Source organism: Solanum tuberosum, unplaced genomic scaffold (assembly GCF_000226075.1).
Source record: "Solanum tuberosum cultivar DM 1-3 516 R44 unplaced genomic scaffold, SolTub_3.0 scf00095, whole genome shotgun sequence".
NCBI classification, from domain to species: Eukaryota; Viridiplantae; Streptophyta; class Magnoliopsida; order Solanales; family Solanaceae; genus Solanum; species Solanum tuberosum.
Genome location: NW_006239021.1, coordinates 855,190 through 866,830, shown reverse-complemented (window position 1 = coordinate 866,830; position 11,641 = coordinate 855,190). Strand labels below are relative to the sequence as shown.

Genomic DNA, 11,641 nt, shown 5'->3' with positions numbered 1-11,641 from the left:
TCCTATCAAATAATTGGGGTGTCATTGTTCGATCAAGCATCAAATCATTGCTTTTTATATATCTTTGAAATTAACTTTACATAATACAACTTGAACTCTATTTGGCTATATATATATCCATGTGATGCTCACGTGAAGGAGGTCCCTCCCTTCTTCTTATTTTTTTTGTCCGAGTATTATTCAGTATCTGATATTTGTATTGATGCTCAATTAAATTTAAATTTACTGAGCTTATAGGGATCACTGATAAATATGTACACTTTTTAGCTAATCGATGATTAAGCTAATTCAAGCTCACTTAAATGCAAAATAGATTTGTCGCACCGACTTGGTTTCTTCACTTCTTTGAAGTCGGTCGATAATCATTTTAAGTATCTTTGTCTTTTCACATCAATAGGTTTGAGGAATTCAGAAGATGATTTAACTTTTCAACCTTTTGGCATGATTTGAAGTTTCTTCAGTGTATCTAATGACTTTTTTGGACCGACAATTAATTGAATTAGGTGATAGCGAATAGTAGTAAATATTGCGCACTTTGTAAAGTATAATATTATCTATTTTCATTTTTGTCAAGATACAAAATTTTCTCATTTTTATTATACTTAATTTGTGATACACCACAATATTTTGTTTATGTTTCGGGGTTAAGTTGTGACATAAATGCAGCAATAACCAATATATTTGTGGAAGATTTCATTATTATATATACATGGGAGAACGTAAGTGTTTTTTCTAATGGTCTTGGCATACATTTTTTTAATTCTCACGTCTAATATTCATATTATAGTCTGATTAAATTATTGGCATACATTCAGATCTAATTCAAATCTAGCTAAGTAGGTCGTCCGACAGCACACGTGTGGTCGGTAACTGATCGCACGTGTGCAGGGCCAGAGAATAACATTTTCAACTTTTTTTGTTTGTTTTTAATATTAAAAAATTACTAAAAAATAAATTAAGAACCATAATTAACGAGTTATAGACATTCAATGGCGTCAAATTAGGAGATATTTAAGTATGTACACGTGCAATCATTATCATCACTTTGTGTAAAGATTAAAAAATTAGTAATAACTTAATTAAGTGATATAAACCAAAATTCTACAATTGAACGTTTTGCTGTTTGTGAAATGTTGCAATTATTTGAGATTCGAATTCAAAATTTAATTGTATAAGTTTGACGTTTAATATTGTCAGGGAAGGGAAAATGGGAAGAAGATTTTTACAAAGTGGGGAATCGAGTCTTACCAATAAGATTGAAAGTTCAGATAGTCAACAAGTTCTTACATATGAATTTATATTCCGTATAAAAATACTGGATTTAGATAAATAGGTACAACCTCTAATTATTACTCTCATTGAGTACCAAGTCTGTAAACTTTCTGTTTCTTTTCAAATTCAATTCATGTCAAAACATAATTTGAAATTTTGAATGTATTTTACTTAGAATTGTGCTTTTGTTAATACTTTGTAGTAAAATATTGTTTGTTAGAAAGTTTAAACTAAAAAAGAGGGATATTTGTTGTTGCACAGCTTTTACGGTCCATGACTCAAACTTGGGCCGTTCAATGCAGGATAAGTTTAGGAGAAACTACTTTTTAACTTTATTAGATATACATCCATACCATATATATTGATTTTATTTATATTTTTAAATAATTATACATCTTATCACTAATAAATAATTTTCTATGATATATTGAAAAAAATACACCTAGATATATGTATTTTTGCTATCAAATACATTAAAATAGGGAGAGAAACGAACGAGATAGGAAGGGAGGCGAGTGATATAGTCATGTATCACTGGATAAATGTGAATTACACTGGATACATACTATATTCATATTTCTATATGTATCTTGTGTGATTCACATGTAACTTGAATACCGGATACATACGAGAGTGACGAGCGAGATTTGTTATGTATCTCAGATACATTCAAATTCACTTGGATATAGCGTATCTAGAACAATTACACTTAATTTTGACTCCATGTAACTCGAGATACATGTAATATGAACATACACACCAAAATCTGATAAGATTCGTAATATTGCAAACTAGAGTATATCTAAGTAATTACTCATAAATTAGTAGATAAATTTGTTTTTTTTTATTTACTATAAGTTATATCTCGTGTCTTTAAAAAATATCATGTTTCGATAGACATAAATTTGATTTGCAAGGAAATTTTTTTAAGCTCAACCTATTTAAAGAGAAAATTGTGTAGTTAAATGATTAATTTCTACTATAAACATATGTGATACATTTTAAGTAGTTAATTAATTGGAAAAATCGTATAAAATAACAAACTATTAATTAAAATTAAATACTATAACCACAGTTTTATTTAATTTTAATCCGTTGCAAACACTTTGCCATTCGCTCTCTCCCCAGATTTCTCGCTCGCAAGTCTCTCTCTCTCGCCTCTCTCACTTTGTACAAACACAAATGTATAAATTATGTTTGTGTTTGTATAAAGCGAGAGAAAACTGTATATATACATATCTTTTCGTTCGCCTCTCTCCCCAGCGTATCTCGCTCACCACTCTTCTTCGCCTCTCTCACTTTATACAAACACAAATGTATATATTGCACTTGTGTTTGTATAAAGCGAGATAAAACTGTATATACAAATACAATTACACATATTTTCGTCCTATACACTTATAATTATACAAATACAGATCTTTCCCTGCCCAATTCTCTTTTGCCTTTCTCTCTTTCTCGCTTTATACAAGCACATATTATACAAATTACAATGTATAATTTGTGTTGTATAAAGCGAGAGAGAGATAGTTGATATACAAATATTTTATTTCGATTCAATTGTATACAAATTCAAATTTTAGGCAGATATACAAACACAATCATTGATACATATACATAGTAGTTACATATATACAATTATCTAACCGATATACATATTCAATTCACCTCTCTCCCACTCTCTGCCCTCTCTTGCTCGCCTCTCTCCTCCCTCTCTCAATCTCGCTCGCTACTCTCCTCCTTATAACATGTAGCTACGAATCGTAATTAACAAACTATAGATATGAAGCGTAATTAAGCTATTTTTGAGTGACTATATGCGAAAGTTCCCCAATAATATAATAGTACCATATAATTAATGTCACAATTTATTACGTATCAAAATAATACATTATGACTTTTTTAAGTCATACGAGACTCAAATTTACAAATGCGTCCCTACTAATACGGCTCAGCAAACAACGGGTTGGAGCAGGGTCGGGTTAAAGGATGGATCGGGTTAAAAAGGGGTGACCCGCTTATTATTAGGATTCTTAAACCCTTGTTTTTCTCCCTCAAGAATTTGGTGGCTGAGTTTCATATTCATCTGGTAATGATTTCTACTTCTCTTTAACTGGTTAAATAAAACCCTAGTAGAGTCTTCTCCATTCAATTTGAAGCCTAAACTAAGAACTTGTTGATTCAAAGCTGAAAAAAAAAGAACCTTGAACTGCAACACATGTATCTATATATTTTTGCTTTTCTAGTTTAATTCTGATTCTGACTATTTGTTTTCTTGTGATTATGGCTCAGAAATTCAAAAAACTAGTAATTAGCTTCAGATATCATGTTTTTAATGTTTTTTTTGGTCCTAAGGACTCCAACTATTGTATTGTATACAATGTGTTCGATAATATGTCTAAAGGAGTAACCTTTGCTTTATCACGATAGTGAATTGATAGAGATAGTATCATACTTCATAAGGCGAACACCCAAGGAATAAGATTTTTTTGGGGCGTAAAGGTGGACACCATAAGGGTAAAAAAGTGTGCATTGAGCCATGTCATGACATACTGCACAAGGGGAGCACTTCACTTATTGAAGTGCTATCCCTGTGAAACTTAAACACCTATAGCCATCTCAAAGACTTTAGAGTGTGTCTCGTGATTTCCAGCTCTACCTTTTAAATATTAGTTTTCGAAAAAAATAGGCTGTGTTTTTGTCTTGTCGCGAGTCTAATAACCCGATTGAAGACTGATGAATTCTTTTTTTGTTTCTTCAGATTTAGGAGGCAGGAAAATGGGCACGTCTTCAAAGAAATCGAGGAAAGTAGAGGAGAGTGAAAGCAACTCTGAATTTGAGAATGATGAAATATTAAATGAGATGTCGGATGATGTTAGTTTTTCTCTCTTTAAGTCACTCGTGTGTACTTATCTGGTTCTTTCCTTGAGTTTTTTGTTTCAAATAGTTTACTTATGATATATGTTCTGTGATATGCTTAGGCCGAGAACTTTGATGACGATGGTGATGAAAACAATGACTATACAGACAACGACGATGACGATGACGTCGATCATTACAGCAATGAAGATGAAAGTGGAGAACAAGAGGAAGGAGATCAAGAAGAAGAAGAGAGAGAAAAACTGACTGAGGAACACAAAATTGCTGAAATGGAAGAACTTGAGAAAGAATATATGGAGCTTAGGCACAAGGAACAGTAAGTTTCTTTCTCTACAACATAGCTTAGTTTTATGGAATGTTTCTATTTGAACTTGTCATCTAATAGGTACATATTTGCTCTGCAATCTCATTAGAGACACAAAGGCTTCGGAGCTAAAGAATGATTCATATCACAATTTATAAGATCACTTGTTTAATAGTGGATTCAATCCATCAAAGATACATCTAGCTAGTATTAAAAGAACTTTCATCATAATTGTATCAAAGTTTCTCCACAATTTAATGTGTCTTTCCACTATTAAATAACTCATATCATATTTTTATCAAGCTTCAGCCCGATTTTCCAGTTTCCTTATTCAGTTTGGTTCAAGTCTTGATGATCATATAGTAAGTCTAAAATATAAATAATGTCAGCAGTAAAACAAGCAGGAAGTTCTTGCTATTAAAGATGTGGTACTCTTGCCTACTATTGGTAGACATTTGATTTTGGCGGTTATTATGTGCACAGAGATCTTTTGAAGAATCTGACGCAACATAAGGATGAGGATCTTCTCAAAGGTCAAGCAGTTAAAAACCAGAAGGTATAGTGTACCAGATGGCACGGACGATAACTTTAGTTTTATCTTCTTACGATTGTTTTTTTTTTTGTTGTATATGCGCACATCCTGTTGCTTCAATTAAAAGAAATTCTGGTTACAGGGAGCATAAATGGCTATCATGTGATTGGAAGTGATTTATTCCCCTGTATGTTTTCCATTGATATCTATGTTGTATCTCCAATAGATACTATACGATTGAGTTGCATGTAAACTATACTTCTATTGCTTCTGGGCTTGCCAATGGCTGAAATTTTAGCTATAGTGCTAATATCATTTACTTGATTATTCTTTTCAAGTACTATGATTAATGATTGACTAGTAATTCAATCTAGTGTAATACATGATTAATGACTTGCTATCTCCTACTTGCATTGTCCAAGCTTGTCTCTTACTTAATTGTCAAAATTATGTTATTAACTATCAAAATAAATAAATTATGTTATTAACTTTTTCCTTTTTTCTCTCTTTAAATTTCCCAAAGGCTCTCTGGGACAAGACACTTGAGCTAAGATTCTTGCTGCAAAAGCCTTTCTCGAATGCCAATAGACTTCCACAGGTTCATTGGGTTACCATTTTGTTTCAACACCAGCACTAGATTCATGATATTGACTAATTGAACTTGAATGCACGTTGACTGCCTGCAGGAACCAAATAGGTCTTCCTTTTGTGATTCAGAGGACACAGTTGAAGATGCATATTCGGATCTCCTTGCCTCTTCCAGAAAAACCTTGGATTCTATACTGGAATTGCAAGAGGTACAGTGAGAACAGTTACTTCATAGTCAATTTTCTTTTGGAATAACAAAAGATTAGTATGCTTTTCTTTTGCTGGAAACCTGACCATTGCTCCTCCCTACGCGGTCCCATTATGTGATAGAGTTTCCACTTTGATATCCCAATATATCCTAAACACTTCACTGATAGTCATATTGTAAGCACCTCGATAAATAGTTAAACCATGATCCCTTAGCAATATTCTCTTGCCAAATGATCTACAAACTTCAAAATTGTTGTCTTGTATATATGTCTCGTGAAGTAGGATGAAGGGACTGTTATCTTGTGTTCAGGTTAATACAATCCCGCTTTGCTTATTTAACCAATTATTAAAACACATTTTGCCATTTGACAGGTACTACTGGAGAAGAATCCGTCAATTACTAAATCAATGGATGGTATGACATATAGCTTTGATTTTGCAGATACTCGAAGAGCTGCACCCAGACATAAAATTTGAGTGTTAAATGTTCTTTACTCTGAGTTTTTTGAAAATCTGAATTTCTTTGTTGAAATAATCTAATAATAGTAGTAGTAAAATATTGGTAAAATTAGGATGTAGCAAGATGTTCTTTATCAAAATCTGATCCTCAACTCAAGGTATTGACTACTGGAAAGGACTTGGGGACTTGCTTTAAAACACCAAATAGATTAGGTTATACAGGTTCAGAAATTTGCTAGATTTTCAAGACCTGCAAAAGAAACCGATCTGCTTCTATGTTGCAGCTCTAAATAGTGGTTTCTAAGTAAAGTTCTATAAGCCCCTGTTGTCTGTAATTAACTGAAAAAGATTTCCTGGAAATCCTTTCATGTGCCACCATATTTGGTAATGTTTCCAAACTGGAAAATCAAGTCCCTGACCTTTTGCACATTTTTCATATTTAAGGGCCTAATGACCATCAATTTTCCTCATAGCTCAAAGACAACATATACATCTTTCGGGATTAACATATTCACTGGTTGATGTTTCTGTAATTTTCTTTCCTGAAGTCAATTCTGGTAAAAGGTCGAAGCTTTTGGAAGATTCTGTAAAGTCAGGTGAAGTTGATGATGATTGGCAGAAGATTTCTCAAATGCATTCAAGGTAAGAATGTTTAGCTAAGACTTATTGTCACATTCCTTGTTTTATAGCTGTCTGTCAATTTTTTTTATTGCTTTAGATCACGATCTCAATTTGTTTGCTACAAGATATACATGTTTTATATGACAAATCAGGAGGAACTTCCAACCTTATAACTGTTAACACTAGGAAGAAGAGTGTGATTTAGGTGGAAATTCAGCCAACATAGCCAGTAGATGTTTATCAGTGCTCCACTTATCAACAAAAGAAAAAGAAAATTACAGGTGCCGCAACTATGGTGGCCTAGGAATTTAAGGGGGATTGGCATGTATTATTCCTGGAAGCTAAAAAGCCTGAACTCTTTTTAAGCAGAACGCCAGTTATCTGGGCTGGCCAGTATAGCCTAAGCTGGCACATCATTGGCAGAATGTGAATCGACAATACCTGATTCTTTGTAACTTTTTGTCTTTTGTCAAATTTAAAACACGGGTACGATTTTGAACGTGAACCAAATTTTGGTATAATAGTTTATCTGAGCGAAATGTTCGCATGCAAAGTGCAGTTCTCTTTGTGTTTTACTCAATCTAAATGAGCAAGAGACTGGTGCTGGAAGAGGCTAAGGCCTAAGTGGGAGAGGTAACAGAATTTGGTGGATGCAATCTTCACTTTGTTCTACCTCGTCTTCCTTGCACACTTTCAAGTTTCCATTGCCTATGAGCAAGGGAAAACCAGTTTCTTTTCATTTATCTTATTTATCTCTTCCCAGGACCTATGTGTCTATTCCATGCATGCCTTTGTCCATCTGTATGACATGTCTGAATGTGCAGTTCCCCAAGGGCAAGATAAGACTTGTGTCACAGTTATCTTAAACCTCTAAGGGGTCGTTTGGTTGGGAACAGGTTATCCCAGGAGTAATTATCCTGAGATTAGTTATGCTGGTATAACTTATCCCACCATGTATATGGGATAACTTATCCTGATATAAATGGTGGGATAAGTTATCCCAAACATGACAACCAAACAAGAAACTAAAATATTATCCCAAGACTATTTTTTTATCCCATAACTATTTATTCTTATCCCTCACACCAAACGACCCCTAAGAGAAACACAAGTTATCTTGTTCTTATTTATTTTCTACTGTTCCCAAGTATGTATGCCTTTACTCCATGTATGTGCCTGTCTGTCTGACATGTCTTGTTCTAGAGAGCTGAGAGCAAAATAAGAACAATGTGTATGTAAGTTCCCGTTTAACCTTATACTCACCTCAAGTCACATTTTATATGACAATCTATGAAGAGTATAGGATATTAATTTGACTTGGCAATATATTAGTCATAGTGCAGAGCATATCAAGCAATGGTCGAGAAGTTAGCTGGCAGAAAAAAAATATCATACCACACTTTAAAACTTGGAATTTGGACTTCTTGAAGGTTCTGAAAGTCATGTAGAAATGAAATTGGTGTCAAATATTTTTGGACCTCCCAAAATTGAAAGATTCGTACAAATTGGGATAGAGCAAGTATAAGTTTTCATTTGAATTAATGAGGGCTAATTAAGATAGCAATTTACTTTTACCATTTGATTGTTGAGCTAAAACACAACTGGAAATCAAATGAAAAAGGAGGGGAAGAACCTTGATCGCAACATCATCAGATTTTTAATCCATGTTAGAATTGTTAATTTAATTGTCTAAACCGGGGGGTGTGGAAACTAGGGGCCATAAGTCCTCCAATGTTGAGATTACCTTTTCTATTGCTTTTGTTCTAGGGATTATTTCTCATAATCTATTGCATTCTTCTAAGCAATAGGTTAGATCTTGCTTCCCCTGTGAAGTATTAGGTCCCGCATCCCGTTATTAGTGTTGATCTGGAGTCAGATTTTATATACATCTTAGTTAGGAACAAAATCTGCATAACTACGAGTATTTTCTTAACTCCAAAAGTTAGGTTCGAGACTAGCTAATACCCTGCCTTTTCTCAGCATTGTATTCTCATGCGATAAGTTTGTTTTTCCATTTCTCCCTTTGCTAAATAGATTGGCCTGTTATTGGCAATTCTTGTGTCATAGGATGGCTGCTTTTAGGGATAAATCGATAGATAAATGGCAGAGAAAGACCCAGGTGACCTCTGGTGCTGCCGCGATCAAAGGCAAATTGCAAGCATTTAATCAGGTTTATTTCTGGGACTTGAAAGATGCTATGTACAGCAACGATCACAATGCTAGAACTAATGTTGTGATATTGTACAGGATATTAGTCAACAAGTAGCTGGTTATATGAGAGATCCTACCAAAATGATAAAAGGAATGCAGCAAAGTAGATCGGCAGTTGCCCTATTTGGAACTGTAAGTTTAACTTTGTGAGTTGATTTGAGGAAGGCTATGTTTCTTAATGTTTATGACATTTTTTTTCTTTCTGTTTATCTTAGTTTTGATTTATGTGCCTGCTTTTATGCAGGTTCCAGATGCTACTGGCAATGGAGAGGTATCAATGTATTATTTATGCATTTTGTGAATATTTGGCCCTGAATAGTGTTTGCTGTTAAAGTCCAATTGATAAGAGTAGACCAGTAAATCTCCTTGTTGATTGTGTTGCTTAGACAAATATAGGCATGCTACTAGCTTTGTCAGGTTTATGCCATTGGTACAACAGTGGAAAATGTCATTCTTCATATACAAATGCATTAGTTTTTGCTTGAGAATGCTCTTGCATGGATAGTTTTTCTTTATAAAAAAAGCACGTCTCATTATCCTTAACTTGGATCAGGGAACAAACATGGATGGTGATCCGGAACTTCTGGATGACTCTGAATTCTATCAGCAATTGCTGAAGGAGTTCTTTGAGGCTGTAGATCCCGCATCATCTGGTAAGTTGAACAACCCCCTCCACCCTCTTCAAAATAAGCTGGTTATGTTTCAGAAGTACCACCTTCCTCTATGGTGATTTATGTTATTAGGAAAATGTGGTTATCCTCACCTTTGATGTGATACCTGCAACATCAAGAATGTTGGTACTGTTCAATGTTTTTCCGTCTTTCTCCTATGATTTTGACCATCACATGCAAGCTATTGGTACTGTTTAATATGAAATGGTTTTTTTAGGTTACTATGTTGCTTCAAGTATGTTGCCTGCTTTCTTCACATGAATTGCGTATCTGTCATTTCAGAAAGATCCCCGCTTTTACACGAATACCAAATCTACTTTTTTCATCGCATGTATGCAGCATGAATAAGTTTCTAAAGATTACAGCTATAGATGAGAATTTCTCAGAAAATGTATTTATATGATTATAGTTCTTGTGTTTGGCTGAGAATGCATTTCTAGGCTTTTTTGCTTCCTGGAAAAAGAACACCTAAAACTAACCAATTGTGTATCAACTACAGAGACAGCATTCTATGCGTTGAAGAGACTACAAACAAAGAAACGAAAGATTGTTGATCGTCGTGCTTCAAAGAGTCGTAAAATCCGGTAATTCATTATCGATTATATCATGCAAGGTTGCATTTTGATTTCCTGGATTATAAAGTTTGGTTTTTGTTCTTGCAGGTACAATATTCATGAAAAGATTGTCAATTTCATGGCTCCTAATCAGCCTGTAAATCTTCCAGAAATGGCCCCCAAATTGTTTGAGAATTTGTTCTCAGGTGGCTCTACCCATAGGCCACTTGCTTAAGGTCCCCAGAACTGAAGGTTCCTAGAGTTATTCCATTAGATATAAAATATGTAATTCAAATAGTTATTACTTTGTACTAATATTAATGATAAGCACTGATCTTTTTAACTTTTTTCTTGTCAGTTTGTTATTTGGGTTGAGTTAATTATAGATGAAAGTGATATGACCTTTGGATTAATTTTTTTTTTATAGATGAAAGTGGTTGATAGTTAAAGCTGCCGTCACATCGTTTTTCTTTCATGTTATTATTCAATTTTTTTTTTCAACTTTCTGGTTTTGCAAGTTTTTTCATGCTAATTAAAACTGGAAGAAACTGTGCAAGTTGGAAAATTAACCTGCTCTATTACTACACTCAATTAGATAAAGGGGTGTCGTTATTTTCTAAATGTCTACAGTAGATCTGTTAATATGGGTTGACCCACTTCATTCGGGCTAACCCATACAAGCTTCGAAATTTGACGAGCTAGGTTGGGCTAGTCCATTTTTTGTGTGGACCAGAAAATGGTCGGCCCAGCCCACAAGTATGTGGGCTACGGGCTAGTCCTCTTTTCTTAAAAGTATAATTTTTAAATTAAATTATAATCTAAAAATATTATCATAAATATCGACAAGACAATATTACATGGTGTTAGAGTTGCTACTTGTTAATCAAATACACAAATAAAATTATCTTTATAATATTTATTAAGTTTGATTTCAAGTAAAAGCATAAATAGCTAAATAGAAATATTAACCTAATTGTTTCCCAATGATCATAAATTCATAATAAAACACAAAAACTATGACAATATTCCATAGGCTATGGCCTATGTAGTGATTCCATAGAAATTTTAGGGAATTTTTATTTTATGTAGTACATATTTTATAAACGTAATTTGTATTTAAATTGTAATATTTCAAACTTTAAACAAATTTTTGAGTTTTAGACTGTTGTTATTTTTAATAATCTATTTTATTTTTATTTTTTATTAATTTTTATTTGGCCCACGAGCCGGCCCTATCCATATTTCTCAAGCCCCACAAACAACAAACTTATTCAAGCCGGGCTAAAATGTCCTTTTCTTAAATGGGCTCCAAAAATCGTAGCATTTCTCCATCAAATCA

General features: G+C 33.6%; 1 protein-coding gene across 1 annotated transcript; it reads left to right on the top strand.

Moving 5' to 3' along the window:
• Positions 1-3,255: 3,255 nt before the first annotated feature.
• LOC102592005 (putative uncharacterized protein DDB_G0270496) lies at positions 3,256-10,728 on the top strand. The gene is made up of 14 exons (XM_006347878.2): positions 3,256-3,361; positions 4,034-4,146; positions 4,254-4,468; positions 4,940-5,012; positions 5,512-5,586; positions 5,675-5,785; positions 6,159-6,201; positions 6,794-6,887; positions 8,934-9,036; positions 9,114-9,209; positions 9,322-9,348; positions 9,631-9,730; positions 10,248-10,332; positions 10,411-10,728. The coding sequence occupies exons 2-14, from the start codon at positions 4,051-4,053 to the stop codon at positions 10,535-10,537; spliced, it is 1,245 nt and encodes a 414-aa protein (XP_006347940.1). The 5' UTR covers positions 3,256-3,361; positions 4,034-4,050; the 3' UTR covers positions 10,538-10,728.
• Positions 10,729-11,641: the final 913 nt, after the last annotated feature.

Excerpts from the sequence above, each read along its gene's own strand:
- LOC102592005 (XM_006347878.2), top strand. The coding sequence starts at position 4,051 with ATGGGCACGTCTTCAAAGAAATCGAGGAAAGTAGAGGAGAGTGAAAGC. Across the intron at positions 4,469-4,939 it reads GAGCTTAGGCACAAGGAACA|AGATCTTTTGAAGAATCTGA; the intron begins GTAAGTTTCTTT and ends TTATGTGCACAG. Across the intron at positions 5,786-6,158 it reads CTATACTGGAATTGCAAGAG|GTACTACTGGAGAAGAATCC; the intron begins GTACAGTGAGAA and ends GCCATTTGACAG.